Here is a 23709-nt window from a genome sequence, read left to right as displayed (position 1 = left end):
ATAATAATAATTAATAATAAATAAAATTTCATTATTTTCAGATACGATAACGACATCGAACTCGTCAAATGAAATGTACGTGTATGTTCCCTAATGAAGGCGTCCCTAATGAAAACGACAAAGAAAGTTAAATACCGTGGACATTTGCATGTGTTATTTTTATTCCTTGTTTTTGCAATTTCGTCCGAAATTTGTCATGGATACAAGGATATTACGGTTGAATATGAGTTCGGGTGCACCTGGTTAGGGGGAAGCATGAGTGGCACTCTCACATGCTCCTGTTTTGAAGGAGCTAAGGTAAGTGCTATAATCTCTTACAATTAGTAAAGTAACAGACAGTCAAATTCGATGCAAAAGATCAGTATACTTAGATTTGCAGATGATATAGAGTATTAGCATCTACGGCTATATAGCAGTCGAGACGCCTTCAATAAAGAGAAGCCACTTCTATGCCCATGAACGGTTAATTTAGAAATTCGAACAAGATTGTTAAAGATGTATGTATAGAGCGCTGCGCTGTACGGATGCGAAACATAGACGGTGGGCGCGACGGAAAAGAAAAGGTTAGAAGCGTTCGATATGTGGTGTTACAGGAGAATGATGAGGATACGGTGGATAGAGAAGATTAGAAATGAAGAGGTATTAGAAATAATAGGAGAACAAGGACTCTATGGAAGTCAATGAGATATAGGCGAGATAGGTTGGTAGGACACCTTCTCAGGCATGAAGGTCCAGGCAGAAACATATTAGATGCAGAAACGGGAGTTAGGAGGGCTAGAGGTAGACCTAGATTAGATTACTGTTCGCAAATAGTTAAGGATGTAGGATGTTCTAGTTTTGGGGAAAATCGAAATTTAGCTCAGAGTAGGAAAGAGTGGAGGTGCGTGTCCAACCAGTCTTAGAACTAAAGACCTTATGATGATGATGAAGTAAGAAAACAAAATTTTTGATGGGGTAGATAAATTTGACCTCTTCATATTTGCGTCTTGTGTCTTAAAAATTTTAGCAATAATTATTAATAAATTACAAATTTCATGTTTTCGGCAACGATAGAATCTAAGAACACTTTCACATGAAGAAGGTGAATAAAAGGTAATTACAATCAGTGCTAAACCAAAATGAGAGTTTTAATAAGTATTTAGAAAAGCAATTGATGTAATCAATAAAGCTTCTGCCTAATAGGTGTTTTAGAGTTTTTAATGGAGTTTTTAATGGTGTTGTATAAAAATCTTTAGACGACCTTGGTACTTCTTTCGGCAAACCTTTCGCGAACGGGACTGGCTAAATCGAGGGTCGAGTGATACCTTTTTGGAAAGTTTAGGTCACGACCTTTCGAATGATACCACTCCCAGTGTGCGGAGAACTTGACGTTTGACCCACTTTAGCAACGAACACTGTATTTAGAGATTCACATATCAGACGGGTTCGGAAAAGCCCCCCGGGCGGGGTGGTGAGGGGACTTTTACTGATTATAACGTAACATGAACTAAAATAACGTAGGTAAGGTAAGGTCCAAGTATAATTGGACCTTACCAAGTATAATTATATATCATTCGAACGAAGCTTTTGAAAAAGGTCGAGAAATTTACAAATTTTTAAATAGTATTTTCAATAGCAATTAACAGAAGTTATCTAAAGTTTCTTCTACTCATATTCATACTTTCAACCTTTTACTTTTTCGTTACTGTTAGTCAGTGGTGTTGTCGAGCCGGAACGCTCCGGAACGTCGTTCCGGTACTTCCTTTTTGGACAGGAACGCGTTCCGGAACTAAAGATGATTTCTGATAACGAGAATTGGCTGACGTATTGAAAAAAAAATTAAAAAGAATTGCTGATTTTTTTTCTAATTTTTGACGAATTTTTATATGTATTTTTTATAAACAAGGGTTTGAACCGAACCCGAACCGGAACAAAAACCGGAACGAACCGGCTTGTTTTTCCGAACCGTGAACCGGAGTCCGGAACGTTTTTTTTCTGCTGAACCGGAACTCGAACCGAACCGAAACAAATACGTGAACCGGTTTTTGAACCGGTTCAACGGGAATTAAACTTTATTTATAATAAACATTAGAAGAAAAAAATATGAAACTTTAGAAAAGTAAAGATTTCATACATAAATTTTAATACAAGCGGCCCACGGACCGTACGTTACTCATCCCTGGCATAGTTTATTGCCATACCCAAATGGGCCTGCGGCTAATGCTAAGAATATATATACATATACACAAAATGGGTTTCGTAATGATTTTCGTTTCCTTTCCTTTTCATGTTATATACAGGGTCGATCCTGGCGACGGACGAAAATTGGGGGAAATCCCGCCCCGTCGTCGTCGTCGTCAAATTTGGGACGTGAGACCGCACAGAGCGGCCGCCTACCCAGGATCGGCCCTGTCTATAATTATATATACGCGTTCCGGTAAAAAAAAATTAGCACAACACCACTGCTGTTAGTTACAAAGAATTTTTGCTGTTACCCATAATGTTGGTCAAAAAAGAACCGCATGCTTTGTGGATCAAAGTTAAGAAAGCGCAATGAATAGAGCACAGCCCTGGATCTAGTGGAGTGAGGCAAATCGGCGCACCTGCCTCGGGCGGCAGTTTCAGGGGGTGTCAAAATCATAATATAATATGGTTAGAAATAAAAAACTAGCCTCAGAAAACGTCTAGCATACAACGCACGTCCTATCAATCATAAATTGGATCTTAAAACGTCCAGTTTTCGAAAAAATTGTAGATCGAGGCTGGATACTCGACGCTCAATAGTGTAAACCGAAAAAATCATTCGCATTATTTTTTTTTTCAATCGTAATAAACATGTATAATTCAGAAAATGAACACGTAAAAATAGAAACCACTAAAAAGATTAAAATAATTTTGCGAATTCCAAATAGTCTCTTTAGTACATTGCGACCACCCATCTTATTTAAGGTTCAATTATATATATACTTTTATTGTTTTTCTCATTTGTTGCAGGAAATGTATCTTCAAAAAGGAGACATTCCATCCTTTGACACCTTCGCAATTAACATAAAGAACTGCAACTCAGTAAAATTCGGTAGTGAAGTCATAGCTACTTCGAGAAACTTAAGAACAATTCAACTTGCAAATATAAATAACTTGAATTTCGAAGAGAGCAGTTTATTTTGGGACGGCTACGCGGAAAACATAAATCCCTTTAGCTATGCTCAAAGTCCTGAGTATGCTGACAGGACCATGCCGGGACTAAAGATTTCCATTATCAACTCGACAATTCACGACATTGCGCGGTACACGTTTAAGGGACGAATGAACGAGATTGTGTTTAAAAACGTTTCAATAGATCAAATATCATCGTTTGCCTTCACGTCTTTGGTTCAGACCGTCAGGGTGGAATTTATTGATACCGCGTTTAAAACCATCCACCCGCAAGCCTTTAAAAAATTTACAACAAATAACTTGCTGCTTTCTGGCGATAGTTTCGAAAGTGTACCGAGCAGGGCGTTTTCCGAAGTGGTAGTTTTAGAAAGTTTCTCTATAAAAAATTGCAAGTTTTCAAGAGTGTATTCCAGTGCTTTTATCATAAAAGACCCTAGATATTTCGATATCCTCAACTCGCAATTCGATATACTTGACGGGGATGGCTTCAAAGTAACCACCAGAGGAGATGTAGGCGTTAAAGGTAATATTTTCAATATAACAAACGGCGGTGCCTTTTTGGGAATCCAGTTAAATATGGAACAAGTGGCTGTAGAACAAAAGTTCATTTTCGACAATGACACTTTCAATGCACTCCACGGTGACACCTTGGTAGTAGACAGCATAGGATTTCAACCAGTCTACACCAACATATTTTTGAACCAACTGTGCGACTGCTGGGTAATTGAGGATAAGAAATTTTTTGACGAGATAAAGTGTTTGCTTGAAAATGGCGAGCGGGTTACCATGAAGGAGTATAAAGACCACAACTGTTCGGTATTTTCAGGCATTTCTCTGGTCATAATTGTTGTTGTTGTGGTTCTAACGCTATTAGTGATAATCGTTCCTATAGTTGCGGTTTACATAAAAAGAACGTACAAAGGGACGAAACAAAAAGAGTATATAAGTGATAAAAATGGAAAACCTTTAGCTTTAATTTTACCAGATGGACGAACTTATAAAGAAACAGAACTTCATGTGATTGTTGAAAGAACTGATCTATTGACAACTGATCTTTAGGGTAAATAATCTAATGAATTTGGAGAAAATGAAAGTAAAATGGACTACAATAATTGAACCTTTAAGCCTACAAAACAATGTTCAATTGTACATAACTATAACTGCCGTGGTAGACAATTATTATTTTAGAAAAAATGTTCGGGCCAACGATTATCCCTTGTAAATATCAAAATCTTTGTTTGTACCTACAAGATGTCAAATTTGTAAAGTTAGAAACATAAGCGTGCACTTCAACCATATCGGAATACGTTTATTTTAGAATTTGGTTGGAAGCAAAATACATCACGTAAATAATAAAGAGATAGACAGATTAATTTTTAACATTATAAATAATGTGTCAAAATTGCTAATCGTAAGTTGGAAAGGATGATTGCTTGCACCTTACCACAGAAAGCTCATTTTTTATTGACTCACTAACCATGTGAAGCATGGTTGACCATTTGGTATTTCACAAACCTTTGTTCGGTAAATTGTTTAACTACAGATAGGCATGCCAACTGTACATTGAGTGGCAATACAGAACACTACAAGATAAATTCATATTTGCTCCTTTTTTATTAATGTAACACAATTTTCGAGAAAACACTCATGTAAACGAACAATTTATTAAAACTTCTTCCTTTGTACTATCTTCCCTAATGTTGAATTATAACTTTTTCAATGAAAAACGACCAAAGGGGTGAAATGTTATTTATTTCATTTTAATCTTAAACCGACGTTTCGCTTTTTTGGTCGTAGGTTTTATCAAGGTGGAGACGGACGGAGACATAGAGAACTTGTTTTGTATAATCAAATTATGAATTAACACGCAATTTAAAATAATTAATTAAAGTTAAAATAACAAATATTAATAAATAATGAAAATGCAACTGGATAAAATGACAACCACAATTAAAACTCATCCTTTTGGTCGCTTTTCGTTATAACAGTTATAATTTATTTACCTAACAGCGGATGAGATAAATACAAACGAAGAACATTTTACGTGGTAACTGGCGAGAGAGAAGACGAAGTGAAGTCATGGTGTCAGCTTTTCAAATTGTATTATTCAGATGCAAGAAATAAAAGAACATTTGGCATTTTTTTTAACTCAAAAAGGTACTGTCCATTTTAACAATGGGTAGTTGCACCTGCAACAACGTTCTAAAACATGTTGCTTGTTTTATAAGAACTAATTTAGCTCATTTGGGACGTACTATTTTTAATATAATGTGCCTTAGTTCCTATAATATTTCTAGATGTAAATATAACATAAACACGTCCAATTTTTTACTGCTGTAAAATCTACTAGCTACTTATTAAGTAATAAGAAAGCTGGAAATGATATGGTTTGTATGTAATTATCATTATTGTAAATTTTCTTAAAAATAATCCGATGTCTAGATATTTAAAAACTCTGCTGTGACTAACAGGTGAGTTAACAAAAATGATTAGATATGTATTTTATGTTTACTTATTTTTTGTTCGTTTCCATGTACTTATATGACCTTCAGTCATTTGGCAATTTTTCTGAAGATTACAAAAGAAATTTATTTACTCTGTTTTGTTCATTTGGTAGTGCATGCAAATATATTTTAGGAATACTTGTATCTAATTTATCAGCTGTGATATACCGTNTATATTAAAATAAATTATAGAAGTTTAAACAAATATGTTTCATTGTATGTGTACAGTTGTTTGTAGATAAAGGAAGTTTTCTTAATCTGAAATTTCAGTAATTCCTTACCGCATCTATGCATATTTTATTACGTCCCTAACGTAACATATTGTACAATATCTAAATAGGAAAAACAAAGCAAATTGATTTGCAATTCAAAGACATTTTATTCCAGACTATGCCTGTTTGAAGTCACCTATGTTTGGGAAAGTTGGGTCGGAGGCTAGATTTTTTTGGAATCAGTCCAAAAAATCCTCAGAAATGATAATTGCACTATGCGCCCTCGTAAAACCCCGGGCTTTATTTAAACTTGGGGAAAAACGGTTTTTCTTCCCAATTACGGCTTGAATCTCAAAAACTATTAACCTTAGAAAAAAAGTCAAGCAAATAAAAAAATTTCGTAATTAAATTTACTAAAGATGCATTTATTTGCAAATCAAAAAAATAATTTTTACTATTGCAAAATTACAAAACGGAATGTTTTTCATATAATTAATTGGTTTCATTGGCTTTCAAGCATGGCCAAAGAAAACTTTTTATTAGCATAAACTTTGAAAATTGTTGCTGGGGTCAGGCGGAAGCATTTTGATTTCTGGACACATGTTTAATGGGATACCTGAACTTTCGAACCCATTTTGCAAAATTATAATTTGATGATTTGGAGAACCTAGAGAATTTTTTTAAAAATTACGCTCAGTGTTTCGGGAAGGCGCACAGTGAAATCATAATTTTTGGGGACTTTTTGGGCTGATTCCAAAAAAACATAGCTTCTGACCAAACTTGCTCAACTAAAAGTAGATACCGCTTGGATTATATCTGAATTTGCCAAGAAGAAAATCGACTCGTCAAAATTCATTGCTTTAACCGAAGTCGCCGTTACATTCGAAGTCGTTACAGCCGAATAAAGACTTTCTGTGAAGACAATATTTCAAGTTAAATAAAAATAAGAAAAAAGCTTTTACTTTCAACTAAACTATATATCAGATAAAGTTGATCTTTATCTATATATTTTGTCAAATAGATAACACATAAAAAATACAAATTTGGCAGATAGAAGAAACAGTATCTCGAAGTCAGTTGCTATGTACATTTACCAAACCGAAATCGCAAGTCACTATAGTCGAATAAATTTTCTAGGAAGGTAAGTTCTAACATCAAGAGACAAATATTAAACAATTGAGACAAATACTAGATAAACAAGTATATATAGGAAATTCAGCCTGTTTTATCCATTATCGGTCGTATATACCGGAATTACCGGAATATTCCAGTTTATTATAAATATAACAGAATAAAATAAAAATGTTTCTTTTCTTTAATTATGGAGCTAAAATTGCAATGAAAAAATTGATAAAAATGTAATTATTAAAATGCTGCCAAATTAAAACTTTCCTGATAAAGTCATATCTTCAGTTAGTTCTTATATGTATTGTATAAATATATGCAGGAAAATTCTCCATCTTCTTCGTTTTATCTCAAAAACTAGTAGACAAACAATAAAAACTCACCTGAAAGGAAGAGCACCATCGAGAGCTTGTGTCACTGAAGGTACACTATTTAGGGCGAAACCTTTGGAAAGAAGCGAACTATGCATGGTTAGGGTGTGAGCTGCCACCATTTCTGCCATTTCGATGTCTATTTCATTTTCGTCGGCTGGAATAAAATTAGAATCCAAAATATATACAAACTGAATAAAATCGATTCTTATATGTAAAATTTTGGTACAATGTTCTACGCACTTTTTTGAACATGTTATAAACGGAATTTTCCTACAATAAATAAATATTTATCGAGAAAAGCAATTTCTTTTGTGTCCATTTTTCAGATATAAATTCGACTATTATTTGCATTATAATTTTAGGAAAAGAAGCCTTTTTTATAGTAACTAACCCTCATCATCATCATGATAATAAAGTAATCAGTCCTAAGACTGGTTGGACACGTACCTCCACTCTTTCCTATCCTCAGCTAAACTTCTCATTTCCCTAAAACTAGAACAGCCCACATCCTTAACTATTTGCGAAGAGTAATCTAATCTAGGTCTACCTCTACCCCTCCTAACTCCTGTTTCTGCCTCTAATATGTCTCTGACTAGACCTTCATGCCTGAGAAGGTGTCCTACCAACCTATCTCGCCTATTTTTTATTGACTTCCATAGAGTCCTCTGTTCTCATATTCTTTCCAATACCTCTTCATTTCTAACCTTTTCTACCCACGTTATTCCCATCATTCGCCTATAACACCACATTTCGAAAGCTTCTAACCTTTTTGTTTCCGCCGCGCCCCCCGTCCATGTTTCGCACCTGTACAACGGCGTGCTCCAAACATACACCTTTAACAACCTTTTTCGAATGTCTAAATTACCGTTCGCAAGCATAGAAGTGACTTTTATTAAAGGCGACACTACCCTGCGCTATCCTCTGCTTTATATCCTTATTACTCCTTCCATCCTGACTTATCTGACTTCCTAGGTATCTAAAATCAGCCATTTCTTCTAATTTTTCGTCTCCTATCTTTATATTCGCCCTTTCCCTACTAAAATTTTACCTAAGAAGTGTACTTCTATCATATCCACTCATGAAAATTATATTTCTTCATTATGTAACATAGTTTTTGTCTAGTTGTTTGGACACACGATTTTTAGGTATGATTCTTTATTGATCTTAAAGGTTTTAATTTTTGACATATATATAAAAAGGAATATGAAAATGTATTACAATTCCTTTAATTTGGGACTAATAAAAGAATTATACCTAAAAATCGAGTTTCCAAAAAGGTAACAACAAATACGAAAGAATCTTCATTTATTAAAGATTATTACTCTGAAAAATCGGACCTCCGTACCCTTATCAAAAGAGTGATTCTAAACAACGTACTTATTTAGCTTTTTTCGATTAAATCACTAGAAAATAATATTGAAAGAAAGGCCTTAAATTCCTGACACTTGTGCGCGTGCGCATAAGTTTATTAATGATGAATGTAATTACTTACTAATTTACATGTAAAATTAGGTCTAGTTCAAACTTTCCAAAAAATGGTGATTTTTCAGCTAATTTGATATTCAAACTCAAGTGTTAGCTGATTAGGAACTAAAATGTCGCTTTTAATATAAGCCTAGCCAGAATGAAAGTAGCGATTTATCTAGATTTACCCTCAACACCAAAATTTCTTTCATCCTTTTAGATGTAAAAATATTAAGTTATTTAAAAGGTGGGTACAATTACAAAAATAAAACAGTGAATTATATAAATAGTTAAAAACCACGTGAAAACAACAAATAAACCTATGCATTTATCTAGTTGCGAAAAAAGAAGTTTAGGTATGGCTAATTAATACTTACATCCATTTGTTGGTAGTTGTAGTTCCTTTTTCATAAGATTAGCAGTGCACATTCCACCAACGAAAGCCAGTTCAGCTTCTAATTGTTTGAGACCAAACGTAGGACAATTAAAACCCGGATAAGGCCATTCGTAACCGACAGCAAGGCATTTAAAACCGTAAAAACTCGCTCTATCATCCTTCAGATAATCTGAAGCGGTTTCCAATGAAAATATCACCTCATGTCCCGGTAACACTACCGCTGATTGGGGCCATTGGTTACTAGACACAAAAAATTAGAATCTTGTAGTACCTACACACAGTTACCTTTTCAAAACTAATTAATTTACAATTACAACTGTAACGTGTACAATTTCATTTGTCCATAAAATGAACATTTATTGCTTTATAAAACAGAACATTTTTATTACAATTTTCTGTCTGATATGTTCAATTTTCTATTCAGAACTGACAGAATAAATAATATGCTTTATAGTTGTCTCTAATGCCAACAGCTTTTTTGTTAAAACTGGAAGAAATAACGATGACTTGTTTGTTTGCGATAGTTCGGATTGGGTTTGTAGATATAATACGAAGACAACACGCAGGTGCACACACACACACACACATGGATCTGTTTATGAAGATTAGTAAGAGCACGTTTATGAATTCGAATAAAATACAAGTGATAGTGAAGGGCATCTGAAGAACAGTCCAGTGTGCCTATAGTTGTATGGGAGAGAGAAGAAAAATAGATGTTTACATACGTCTAGAAAGCGATAGAGAGGACATTAATTTACAACGACCGCTGAGTTGCCTGAATACTATTAAAAGCTTTGAAATAATAAAAAATTATTCATTTAAAAATGATGGGGATAAACATTAACTGACACTGCAAAAGATTAGTATGCTTAGATTTGCAGATGATAGAGCAGTATTAGCATCCAGCAAGGAGGCGTTAGAAATAGATTTAAATAAAATGGAAGCAGTATTGACAAAACTGTACTGTATGAAAATAAATAAAAGTAAAACAAAAATATTGGTATGCAAGGAAAGAAAAAGTACGGAAAGAGCAAATATAAAGATAGGAGACGAAAAATTTGAAGAAGCGACTCATTTTATGTATCTAGGAAGTCAGATAAGTCAGGACGGAAAAAGTAGTAGGGATAAAGCAGAGGATAGCGTAAGGTCGAGTCGCCTTTGATAAAAAGAAGTCACTTCTATGCTCGCGAACGATTAATTTAGAAATTTGAAAAAGATTATTAACGGTGTATGTACTGGTGCGAAACATGGATAGTGGGCGCGGCGGAAAAGAAATGGTTAGAAGCGTTCGATATGTGGTGTTACAGGCGAATAATGAGGATACCGTGGATAGAGAAGGTTAGAAATGAAGACGTATTAGAATTAGAGGACTCTGTGGAAGTCATTAAGAAATAGGCAAGATAAATTGGTAGGACACCTTCTCAGGCATGAAGGTCTAGTCAGAAACATATTAGAGGCAGAAACGAGAGTTAGGAGGGGTAGAGGTAATAAGATTACTGTTCACAAATAGTTAAGAATGTGGGTTGTTCTAGTTTTGGGGAAGTGTGCAGATTAGCTCAGGGTAGGAAAGAGTGGAGGTGTGTGTCCAACTAGTCTTAGGACTGACGACCTTATGATGATGATGTAAAAATGCAGAAGGAAACGAATAGTGAATTAGCAAGATTAAGAACTTTCCTTCTAACTTCCCTGAATTAATAGAGATGAACACAAAAATGGAAATCAAAACATTATTGTACGAAATTTCGTTAAATAAAAAGGATAGGTATAGATTTTATTAGGGTGTCAATTAGTGTCTACTAACGTAAGTAGGTACGAGTTGAAAGATGGTCTAAGTAGGCACGTTAGATAGAGTGGCTTTAGGTGGGAGGTCCTTCACGTAGGAAATCTAGTATTACTCATGTATACAAACCAAGGGCATTATTTCGCTTTTTCTTCAGGCCCTACGGTCACATTATAACAAAGGCATTGTTTATAAATTACCTAACTAAAAATTTACCAATTTTTATCTCCTCACCCATAATACAACCACAAAGATTGATTTGATCCCTCCTGCCTCACCACTTCGTTACACGTTCATTAACGTGCGGATGAACTCTCCATCCCACATATTAGCATTACATACTTTATGAACAGCCCAAAACAAAAAAAAAGAGCACAGAGAAGAACAAGAATTCTGAGGTAACTTAAATTCTAAAAAAAAAGGGTTATTAAGAAATAATATGATTTCTGAGGCACAGCTAAGTCCTCATAAGTCCTGGAATCTGCTATAAATGCCTTACACGCAATGACGCCCCGGTTACGAACTGCTTAAAACGCAGAATATAGAGAATGATTCATGGATCGCACTTACATTAATCACCTATTAACTAGATCTTTAATTTTTCACATTCAGATCTCTTATTATTGATAAGTAGATTTGGAGATCCAAAACGGTCAGTTGTTGAAGTTTAGTCAATCATTAGGTAACGTTCGGCCTAGTTTACTTCTACATCCCCTAGGTTCACAATATCTACTGCCTGTTTAATATTATGTTGTAGAGTCAGTCCTTTTGTCACATACTTCATGTGCAGATAAAAGACAATAAAAAAGTAGAAACCCGAAACTGCCAATAAAAAATGTTGTATAATTGATGATTTCACTTCAATGCTGATTTTTTATGGTAATGATAATGTCGCTACAATATGAAATGCCTAGGCCTGACAAATAAGACGGTTAGAATATTATGGAATAGCATGGTAATAATCGTCCATATATGTATAATAATAGAAATTATAAAAATTTAATATGGTCAAATTGGACGTTTGTTATGATGATATGCTGCAAAAATCAAATGAATGAAAAATGCTTTGACAAATATTGCGATTTAGAAAGGACCGCTGCAATACGGAACATGTGATATAATTTTACGCTGGGTGTCAAGAAGGAGTAAATTTTATTGTTTTTGAGGGTGTTTTTGGAAATTGCTAAGGAAAAGGCAAGAGAAATTGGCAGGTAACCCTGTAAAATATGATCAGGTGTAGTTGCACGCATAGCTATTAGAGGCAGAAACAGGAATTCAGAGGATTAAAGCTAAACCTAAATTATATTACTGTTTGATAATTCGCTCAAGTTATCGAGAAATGTAAAGATTGGTCCAAGTTAGGAAGAAGTGGATGTAAGAAAAGCTCTGCTTATCTCCTTCCTCCGCAAATCATTCGCTTTCAATTACTCACGGTGTTCTGATTAGTACTTAGTTTCTGAAATGTTACTTAAGTCATTTCGAAGTGCTACAAATATGTGTGTATGCAATGAAATCAATAAGTAAAGGTGACTACCGAAGTTGTAAATTATCTTGTACATAGACATACAGCCTCGATCGATAAGACAACGCTTGCATCAGTTGGTCAAAATCAATATAGCACGGTTATAAATCACACGCAAAACGACCGCATAACAAAAGAATTTCGAGTGTAGTATAGGAATTAAAAGAGAATGACTACGTTCACCGATTGAATTTCGCAACGAATGTGCTTCAACGATTTCATAATTTTGACAACAATTGTCGTTACTGGTTAGCAGAAAACCCTAAGCAAAAACGTGAGCGATCGGTGTCTACCAATTATGAACACAAAGCAACACTGCGAGATGGTTTCCAATTTTTTAGCACCATCTCTGCGACAGTTTCATGGCTTCAGTAGACAAACTTGCTTTCAATTAGATGGGGCTACTCAAATCTTTCAATTGGAGCAGTAGAGTTATTCCCAAAATAAGCTGATTTTGCGAAGAGTTCACTGATCATCGTGCAGTTAAAGCTGGAGTCTTTTAGACTATTCCTTATAGTGATACCTCATAAGGAACGTCTACTAAAATACCCTTAAAATATCGCAGTAAAAATGGAATCGGCATCTAAGACTTTATGCTAACGTCTAGATGTTAAGAAATTACTGCTCAAGATTAGAAAAGTGCAAGAAGCATAATGGGTTCCATGTGGCAACTTCATTTAAGTAAACATTTAATTGAGTTTTCGAACGGCAAAATTAAGATCGTTTATCGTACTATTTTACACTTTAATCGTAATACTATTACTTACCAGCTAGTAAATTTATGTAAAACAGGCCAATATGGGAGCGGCTGTTCAGAATCCTCCAATAAATCACACAATTTTGAACAATTGTAAACATCACTACCGCATTCCAAACTTGGAATATACAACTGCAGTGAATCTTCAGGCTGTGCTGTAGAACAAGAAGGATCAAATTCTAGCAACATCCATTTCACCGACTCCGGAAAAACAACTCTAAAAGTTAGATTTGTTTAAGAAAAAAGAATTAATATTTTTGCAAGCTTACCGATAATTTGAAACGGTAGCGGGCTTATAAGGATGGTCGCTTTGGATCCAACTGTAAAAATGGCTTGTGGTACATTGTAAGCTATCACTGGCTTCCCCTTGACTGATGGATCCATTTGAGGCAACTAATTTCGAGTTTTGTACCGATGAAGTTGATAGAAGATTCAGAGCAGCCACATGTGGCAGCATCTCTTGTACCAAATTTAACAAATGAACTGCACTCTAAAATATCATGTCACCAAATAAATAATGAAGAAATGAAGTATCAAAAGTATTGCATGCACTTGTGATTTGCTAATTTTTTATTTAAGAAATAGTTTTCAACTGGATGTTTAAGTCTTTTTTGGCTCTACTTTTAGCTACTCTTCTGAAGCTGATGAACAAAATTAAGTCTAGGTTTTTCGTTATTAATCAATGAAACATAAAATTGTACCCTTGGATCTGTAGTAATTAGTGGACTAATATGAGAGAACATGAGAGGCAGTAGAATCGTAACGACGTAGGCTGTGCTCAAAATTTCTGGTGATGGTACTTCATCAGCTTTTTCCCTGGCCAAAGTTAGAAGTTTGCAAGAAGTTTGGCACACCATTGTTGCTATGTTTAATGCTTCCCAACGAGCCTGTTGATCTAAAGATGTGCTCGATAGTTTTGTACATTCAACAGGATTGCTGGAACCAAAAGAAAATATTTTGCTTCACACACCATTATTCAAGAATCGAATCATTTACCTGTAATATAATATTATAGGAATCTGTCCGCGTGCTACTGTGGTACCATTAAAACTTAATGAACAAGTTGAAAAAGTAAATACAGTATTATCTGATCCCTTAACAGAATTCAACCCTCCATCTCCATTATTTGTTCTTCCGCCGTGGTTGCGTAGGCGTATAGCGTATTTTACGTTTTCCTATAAGTGTATTAATTACTAGATATGCAAAGAGTTTCTGAAATAAGTAGCAAGCTTGCAGGAGGTGATAGGGCACTATAAAAAAAGAAAATTAAGTAAATGTTTGATCGTCTGAAAGTCTACTGTTTTTGAGAAAAACGTATTTGAAAGGTCAGTCCTGCCCTGGCAGGATCACGCAAGAAAATACGACATTGCAACGCCGCATTCAATCAACTATTAGTAGCGTCTGCATTGTATTTTTTTTTGTATTTTTGTACTTATATATTATTTGTTATTTGTTAGATTAGATTAAGCGTGATTGACGATATTTACTTTACTTTATTAGTCGCTCTGCAACCGTAAATGCCTTGCATTTCTTTAAACGTTATCTATTTACGCCCAGGGCCGGCTTCGAATTGCAACTTCGTCTACAATTTTTTTGCCTCTTAAACACGTTGCTTTACAAACTATACGATCCCTTTTTGCATTTAATTAACATCCTCCCGAGCTTGCTATTTAATTCAGAAATACCCTGTTTAAGTAATTTCAGTTGTTAATATATTGAGTTCGTACTTTAATTGGAACAGGTCTCTCAAACTTTATTTCAGCGATGTCAGAAAGAAAATCCTCTGGCCCAAAGGAACCTCTAACAGTTTCCAAACTGTTCCAGCGCTGGGTATGAGCGTGACTCTCCAATCCGTTAAACGAGCTTTGCTGTTACAGATAATTAAACAAGGAAATTATTATTTATTTTGCTTTTTTACTTTTTCTAAACCTACATCCTCCAGAAGCTCTAATTCATATTCATAGTGGCCAGCTCCACCATAAATTGCAACCCCCGCTATGGATATACCAGGAACATCAACTTGAAAACATATAGCATCAGGAGAACCATTTCCAGTGTTCCATGTTCTGGACTGGTTCGTTCTTGTGAAGCGCGATGGAGTAGTATGTAATATACGTCCACAAGCATTTTGAAGATTTTCCTGATGAAGGGAGAGTTTTGTTATCATGAACTAGTGTTTAGTTAATTTCTTTAAAATCTTTCATTGTACAGAAGGATAAAGCAAGAATGAAACTACTTTTTATTAATTTCCGAACCCTCTCCATCCCTGATTTTAACTGTTGGTGGATTCAGTTCAGCAAGTATGCAAATGGATCTTGCTGAACATATTGAATTCCACTACAAATGATGTTTACCGCAGGATTTCATTCATGAATTTGTTTAATTCATATTAAATTCAGAATAGTGTATTTGTATTAGAAAATCCCACAAATGGCGTGGTGAGCGCCATCTGTAGTACGATGCTACATTTTAGGATTACGTATGCTCCAACAAGGTCCATTTAAAAATACCATAATTGAATGGTAACGTGTCTATCACGTTGAGGTGAGCTACGCCGGGATTCGTTTCAGCAAGTAGATATCCATATTTTTAAATGGACCTTGTTGGAGCATACGTAATCCTAAAATGTAGCATCGTAATACAGATGGCACTCACCACGCCATTTGTGGTATTTTCTAAAACGCGCTGTTAAGACAGCAGGTAAAGGTTGGTCTGTGTTCTGTCGGAGCTGCCTGCGACGCGCTGATGAGATCCAAAAAGATCGAAATCGCGATCCGCGTCTGGCAGTTTCGACAGAATACAGATCACTTCAAATTATTTTGTTTGTATTTGTATTAATTAAAATCTGAAAGATTTACAAAGACCACTAAAGAGAATGTAAGGAGCAGAATGATCCTATGCCTCCTAAGTGATCTTTTGTGGTCTAATATTTTTTGATGTGAAACATCTCTAGGTGCACCAAAATGGTAAAAATGAGTCAAACACGGCAAGACACTGCCCACAGCACGACAATGTGCATGGCGAGACATTGAAAAACAAGTGTGTCCATTCGAATAATTTCGATGCTTCACATCTGTCAAGCGGCACCTGACGGTTAATTTTTGTTTTCTATTTGAATTAATTTTAATGCTTTGTACCTCGTTTGAATTTGTTTGATAAACCAATTCAGCTACAACTCTTGCCAGGAAGTGACAACAATTTCGCGTGAGACTTTGGATAGAAGTATTCCTATGTCCTAAAAGAGATTGTGAAATGGGTTCTCCTACCAATTTGAGCAATTGATCCAAGACATCTTTCCACGTCCAAGTTGTACCCAAATTGCTTGACTCAATCTAAATAAAATTCAGCAAATATTACGTAACTTTTCAAAAATAGAAAAGACGTCATCGCTTACTTGAGATTTGTATGTCATCTGTTCTACAAGAAGTGGGTAATGGTGAGGATAATCGCTTGATGTTAAAGTTTGAATTGACGAATTTTCTGGACTAACGCTTTTATTAAATATGTTCGACAGCAAAGGTAGAGTACTTCTGAGCCGTACACTTGGACTGCAAAGGGCGCAAAGTACTGCGCTCAACAACCTTTGGTTTTTTGTTGCCGTATAATAATCTTTTTCCTTAAACAAAACCATATTTTGCCTGCCTTATAAGATAACAATTTCAAATACTAGGTCTGTTCAAATAGTATCGCGAATTTTGAATTCACTTATATCAACAAGTTCGGTCATGTTGAATGCTCAGTTAACAGCTGCTTTGCTTGCACGTGTTTTAGCTCGTCTTCGATTTTTGCCTATTCCAAAACATTGATCAAAGAATTTGTTTCAAATGTCAAAATCAAAATTCCAAATGTTGGCTGTGGCATATGATGAAGTTACCTTGGACCGAAGCAACGTTTATCGGTGATAAAAAATGTTTTCAGAGAGCCGAGAATATGAGAACGACAGAGAGCGTGCCGGACGCCCGAGCACATCAACAACTGACGAAAACATTGATGAAGTGAAGAAAATAGTATAGGTCAATCGTCGAATCACCGTTAGAGAAGTTGCTGAGGACTTAAACATATCGATTGGCTCCTGTTATTCGATTTTTACCGATGGTTTGGGCATGAGCTCGGTCGTCGTGAAATTCGTACCAAAATTCCTCAATTTCGACCAAAAACAGCATCGCATTGACATTGCTAAGGAGCTGTTGGACTCGCAACGAAACAAATTTGCTCCAGTGACGAATCATGGGTTTATGGTTATGACGTAGAAACCAAAGCTTAATCATTCCAATGAAAGCTGCCGTACGAATCAAAACTTAAAAATGCCAAGTTAAGTCGAATGTGAAGGTTTTGCTTAAAGTATTCTTCGACTGCATGGGCGTGGTGCATAATTAGTTCTTGCCACAGGGTAGAACGGACAATAAGGAATATTACCTGCAAGTTATGCGTAATTTGCTCAAAGCAATCCGCCAGAGACGCCGGGATTTGTGGCAGAACATAAATAAATTGGCTTTTGCACTATGATAACGCCCCTGCTCACACATCGTTGCTTGTGCGTGAATTTCTGGCCAAAAACAACACACTAATAATGTTGCAGCCCCCGTATTCCCCAGATCTGGCCCCCTGTAACTTTTTATTGTTCCCGAAAATGAAGAAGATTATGAAAGGACGACGGTAGTATGGATTACTTTAAAGGGAACAAAATAGATATTCATGAATAAATAAATAATTTTTGAAAAAACAAAATCGCGATACTTTTTGAATAGACCCCGTATGTACCTACTCACTTTATTCATTGTTATTAATAAATCGCATAAGCAATTCCACTTCAAATACGGCGTTGGATAAAAAGCATGAAAACAAGCAACAAAAGTGTTATGAGACTCATCAAAAATGCTGTTCATTAGTTTTAGGTAGGTGTTTCCGTATTTAACGTTTTTCATTTTGCTCGACTTACGACTTTGTATTAAAGCTGGAAGATTATCAGAAAGTATTTGCTTTAAAAATGATCTCACTTCCCCTATGCATTCTGCAAGATTCACATTTTCCGTTTGTAACTTCCCAGTAATCTGAGAAGGATAAATTTCATTTATATAACTCCTGAGTAATCGTAGACTTGCTCGACTGATATAAACAAGTCTTTCCAATTCCAAAACATTATAAGTGTATTGGGAGTTATGACCATCCAATATTCCAATTTTAAAAGTGTTCCATGACCATTGTAACAATGAAAGTAAACTTTGGAAGCACTCTTTCGTAACTGATCGAGAGAATTCTTTGGTCAGAAGATGCGCTGGTTCAATTAAGTCGACTTGACGGCTTGGAGATTGTGTTTCAGGTGTAATAACTTTGTACAGAAGCTGAGGAATTTGGCCGGCATTTACATCAGTGCCATTATTAGACTTCTTCGACGATTTGAAGTAAAAGAGCACTTGATCTTCTGTTGTTACCATTGTTTGGCCAGAAGATCCACAGTCGCTACTTGGTCCACTTATTCGACACCATGCAACATACCATCGGTGGGCCTAAGAAAAATATGATACTATATGAAATTTAAACATTTCCTATCTGCGTTACCTGTAACGGTATAGGTTCGTCAAACATAATAGGATACTTTTGCCTGGGTCCACACTCGTACGGGATCTCCTCGGTTTCCGCCAGAAGTTCCCCATCTCCCTCATGTTCACCTCCATCCGTCCCTATATCCAGTAACTTTATTTTAGCGGTATATTCACCACGACCACCAAATAAACCAAAACCACCTGGAAATGTTTCATTCAGTGCCTTCAAAGTTGGCTTAATAAGGCAACTCACCCAAAAGTATGTCAGTATCTGCCATGAAGCGTATAGCTTCCACACTATGTCCAGAATATCCCCAACCGCCTCCATGACTCTCAAACCGGTTCACTGTTTGAAAATCATCCCTGCTGTACTGTTTTTCAGAAATCATGTGCTTATTATCGATTTCTTCTTTTACGGCGCTCATATGGAGGTCATAGGCCACGCAAAGTGTATCGAGACAACACAGAAGATGTAAAGCAGCTTGAAATCGAGTAACATGGCAGTTGGAAACGGTTGGAAGAGCTAATTCTGGGCTCAAAATGGACATGATGTTGAATTCTGATGTTTCAGTATCGAGGAAGCGTTCTATATTTGAATGCGTCTTTGTATTCACTAATGTTCTTTGTTCTGGCGTCTCAATTACTTTTTTGTTTGATAATTCGCTTGCCACAATGTTATAGCACGAAATTTCATTATTTACAGCTGAGAAAGACCACACAACATTATAAATCGGATCGAGGCATACAGCCTTGTAAGAGAAATCCACTTGTTCTTTTCCTTTGAAAGAATTGCAATTTCCTTCCCTTTTATTGATCAAAAGGCATTTGAAGTTTGTGCCGTTTTCATGCTGATTAGGGAGAAGAACTGACAAATACAATAATTTTTAAAATAGTAAAGCTTTTTTTAATTAAAATTGGTAGATTTTCACCTATGCAACTTTTGTTGGCCGTAACTGTTGATTTGGCTAAACTGACGGAATTGATGAGACTCTCGTCAATTTTTAAAAATGTTTGATCTCCTGAAGCGCCAATCCATGTCGCTCTTCGACCGTATCTGGAACCTATGTTGGGTATAGGTGTTGGTATTGCATACCATGGACATTTGAGATCACGATATCTGGAAGCGTGGCTTTGACCAGGTTGATTAACATCTTGGGGAGAAGTGGGTGGTGGAAATCTGCCTAGTTGACCCTTCTGTAAAAATAAACGACCCTTTAGATTTACGAAAGTGGAAAGCGATTGCAAGAATTTTTGACCTGATAATTGCCGAAAGTGTAAACTTCCCCTTTTGCTGTTAGAACAACAGTGTGGTTGCTCCCTGCTGCAATTTGGACTGCACTGCACGGAAGCCTGACTAATTGTATATTAGATTTTGTAAGGATATCTCCACATCCCAACTGACCAAACTGATTTGATCCAAAGCTATAAACCTTGTAAAGAAAAGTTATAAAACGTAACATATAGAGTGAAGAAATGGTTATTGAATTCATTACCTGTCCATTTTGTAACAAGAGAACGCTATGATGCAAACCGCAAGCTATCTGAATAATGGGACTGTTACATGGTAACTGAATTTTTGCTGGAGGAAGGGATGTTATACGGTTTGTGTCCCTTTCAATGTCGGATCCTGTTTGATCTTTACCTGAAATTAAATACTCGTGTTCATAAATCTTGTATTTGCCATTGAGCAACGGAAACAATGACGAAATAACGAGAAACCACCCATTAAATAAACATGTAGATGAAAATTGTAATGATTAGGTTACTATTACAATTTTTAATCATTCGTCAATGAGTATGTACATTTTCGCCGAAGTGGAGTCAAATTATATTATCGTTCATTTATTAAAACATTCTAAGGTAATATCTCAACTTGAAAAAAGTAAGTGATGATTTGGAACCACGTTACTAAGAAGAAGTTAATTGAATAAGCCATTAGGTTAGAAGTTTCAACAACACGACTTTTTAAGATAGGGATTATTTTCTACTATTTTTCTATTTTTCATATTTTTAATGTCAATAACTTCCCAACTCAGTTCTCTTAATGGGTGGTGAAATAAATGTTCTTTAAATCTGACTAATTTATTTTTATCATTCAGTTTCAGAAAACTTCATTGTTTGATTGCGTCAAGCTAGCAAACATTCCTAATGGTTATTTTTTCTTTCGTTGAACGCTTCAATTGCTGGGATAATGAGGTCTTTTATAACCCCAACAGCAGTAGACTGGATAAACAATTTTTCAACCAGAAAGAGATCTTTTGGTAGTAGTTAAATCTAAGGTGACTTCTCGTAGATTGTTTTTTTTTTACTTGATTAAATTGCTTGGATATTATTTATTATTTAATAAGAGAATTCTTTACATTGTTGGTCCATATTACCAAATCACGTTAGCAACTTTGTCTAGCTAGTAAGTAATTATCCTAAATTATTTGATTAAAATGTAAGAGCTGTTAGGTTTGAGCATCCACTGCATCAGTGTGCTGTGATGTAGGCAATCAAAACAGAATAATTTTTATTATCATTTTTGTTTTAAAATTCCTTACTATAGTTTCGACAAACTGCATTATCATTATCAAACGGATGATTCAAATGGAATTAATAGAAACNGCCGGAGTGTAAGGAATCGCTTATTCATTGAATAACTGCGATAATCTTAAAATAAATATAAATAAATACCTATATATTACACATGTGTATTATTTATTCTTTTTTTTTTAAATCATCCGTTTGATAATGACAATAGGTATCTACAATTTATCTAAATCTGTAGTAATGAATTTTGAAAATGTGGCGATATTATCTTTCATTACATTTTGATTAAATTTTATATATATATATTAGTATTTATGTATATATGTTTAATTTTGTAAATAATCCTTTTGAATACGTTCAGGTAAATTTGGTTTATTCGTAAATATGCACATTCTTACAAAAACATTCCTACCTTTTGTTCTCCCGAGATAAAAATGTTCAGTCTCTCAGTCTCTGAAAGCGAGATTCGAGCCTCCGTCTCTTATCGAGTCTCTCAGGTGTCGCTGAGAGAGACTGTCGAGATACTCCAAAAAACTGTTTAACGTCTCTGAACGAGAGATTCGAGTCGTTCATAGAGAGATCCTCATTTCGTATCCAGTTTCTGAACGAGAGACTCAAATCTCTGAACGAGAGACTGGAATCTGTAAATTAACAATTTTATCGTTCGAGTCTCTCATACAGAGACTGTGAGAGATCCATAAAAACACCTAGACAATAACTGAGAGACTGTGAAAGACTGTGAGAGATGCTCTCGGAGACGCTGAAAGACTCTGAGAGACTGAAAGTTTTTGTCTAGGGCTTTCATTACTGTTCTATACTCTAATGTAATTTCTTTTGTTCACATTTCTATACTTCACTAAAAACCTGATAACATTTCAGTTTCAGTTGCTAGCCGCATGACGTCTAATATTCTAACTCCTTAATTACATTTTCATGATAGATTACTTCGGTACTTTTGGATTTACGTCCTTTCGCTGTATTTCTGAGTAATAATTATTCCAGATTTCACAACCTTCTTGTTAGTTTCCTAACTTAGTTTAACCACTTCTAGATCCTCCCTTATTTTTCTTTCTAACAATTAACTCCTACTTTTTAGACTTGGTAATACTTCATCTTTAATATTATAGTTAGTTCCTCTACAGTTCTGCGACAATAACCTTGATCAGAATTCAACATGTCAACCTGAACAACTGCCTTTGTATTAAAAAATACCTTTATAGTTAATTGTGCGTTTCATTAACGCTAAAAAAATAAGGTCTATAATAAGCAAAGTAGTGTTATTTTTGTTTATCGTTAAGATTATTAGATTATTACAGAGTGACAATTAAATCAATCCAATATTTACCAGTTAAACTATTTTGCCTTGTGGCAGCTGCAGTGGGATTTGCTCGATGTACTGGTGTACTTGGAATAGGCATAAGAACAGGGGACGATCTTATTGATTTCAACTTCGGCATAATCTGACGACTTGGTCCTGCAATTGATTTTCTACCTCTACTTTTTCTATCATCCGTTCTAGTCTGCAACTGATATATCTAATATAAAAACAACAAAAAATTTTCATGGAATGCAATGACAGGTATCTAATACACTTGCCTAATTTAAGCATTTAAAAAAAAATGTGAACAGAGAAATTTTAATCCTTATTTCAATCATGTCTACACCTACCGGATCTTGCATTTTGACTTTTTGTCGACTAGGTAGAAGTTCCTTAACTTTATCTCGAAAAATAACGTCGAGTCTCATCATTCCAGATAAATCTGCTGCACCACTTGGTCCAAGGATTGCCAATTCAGAATTATCGATATTTTCATGGGCGCATATACGACAACAACCACAAACGGCACATCCACTATCTCCTTCCCCACACCCGCATTCTCTACAAAAAAACTTTTGCGTGTACTTCATTCCCACCAGCTATTAACGCTGGTGGACGGGTAGTCTTCCCATCATACCATCTAACGCAAATCCGAAAGATATGGGGAAGACCTTCTTCAACCTTTTGGGAATTGTGGAAACGGGTGGGAGGTGATTGAGGAGAGGCAAATGTAATGGACAGACAGACATAAGAGATCAAAAAGACTTTATTTATAAAATATTACTGCCCCATTTGCTTAAATGATCCAGGCCACAACAGCAGACCCGGAATTGAACCGGTGTTCATCCGAATTCTAAACAATGGTCTAGCATTACAGTTAGAGTACGTACGAGATAAGAAATATTAAATTAAAATATAATATACTCTATCAAGGTAAAATATACGCAGAGTAAAATAAATAAAATCATTGTGAACTTTCTTCAAGTGTTTTTTGCCACTATTTTTAAGAAATATTCAATGAATAGGGCCGTCGAGAGGAGGCTAGG

General features: G+C 35.4%; 2 protein-coding genes across 3 annotated transcripts in view; one reads left to right on the top strand and one right to left on the bottom strand.

The window, feature by feature from the left end:
* The window catches only part of LOC108741477, a 24058-nt gene extending 18254 nt beyond the window's left edge, over window positions 1–5804 (top strand). For both annotated transcript variants that reach the window (XM_018476301.2, XM_018476300.2), the window contains exons 2-3: window positions 42–297; window positions 2974–5804. In XM_018476301.2, the coding sequence (XP_018331803.1) occupies window positions 94–297; window positions 2974–4194 (1425 nt within the window). In that variant the 5' untranslated portion in view covers window positions 42–93 and the 3' untranslated portion in view covers window positions 4195–5804. The remainder of the gene's footprint in view (window positions 1–41; window positions 298–2973) is intronic.
* The window catches only part of LOC108741475 (E3 ubiquitin-protein ligase MYCBP2), a 238858-nt gene extending 215587 nt beyond the window's left edge, over window positions 1–23271 (bottom strand). Inside the window, exons 1-18 of the mRNA XM_025973828.1 lie at window positions 23014–23271; window positions 22691–22880; window positions 20307–20455; window positions 20070–20243; window positions 19743–20007; window positions 19067–19678; window positions 18830–19014; window positions 18040–18777; window positions 16665–16886; window positions 16408–16602; window positions 15204–15410; window positions 14998–15138; window positions 14267–14445; window positions 13972–14206; window positions 13540–13760; window positions 13281–13487; window positions 9192–9451; window positions 7360–7504 (exon numbers count right to left, since the gene is read on the bottom strand). Of these exons, the coding sequence (XP_025829613.1) occupies window positions 7360–7504; window positions 9192–9451; window positions 13281–13487; window positions 13540–13760; window positions 13972–14206; window positions 14267–14445; window positions 14998–15138; window positions 15204–15410; window positions 16408–16602; window positions 16665–16886; window positions 18040–18777; window positions 18830–19014; window positions 19067–19678; window positions 19743–20007; window positions 20070–20243; window positions 20307–20455; window positions 22691–22880; window positions 23014–23253 (4565 nt within the window). The 5' untranslated portion in view covers window positions 23254–23271. The remainder of the gene's footprint in view (window positions 1–7359; window positions 7505–9191; window positions 9452–13280; window positions 13488–13539; window positions 13761–13971; window positions 14207–14266; window positions 14446–14997; window positions 15139–15203; window positions 15411–16407; window positions 16603–16664; window positions 16887–18039; window positions 18778–18829; window positions 19015–19066; window positions 19679–19742; window positions 20008–20069; window positions 20244–20306; window positions 20456–22690; window positions 22881–23013) is intronic.
* Between the last annotated feature and the right edge of the window lie 438 nt (window positions 23272–23709).

Source organism: Agrilus planipennis, unplaced genomic scaffold, assembly GCF_000699045.2.
Source record: "Agrilus planipennis isolate EAB-ADULT unplaced genomic scaffold, Apla_2.0 scaffold204, whole genome shotgun sequence".
NCBI classification, from domain to species: Eukaryota; Metazoa; Arthropoda; class Insecta; order Coleoptera; family Buprestidae; genus Agrilus; species Agrilus planipennis.
Note: the sequence above shows the minus strand (reverse complement) of the source record. Positions and strands in the feature narration are given on the sequence as shown.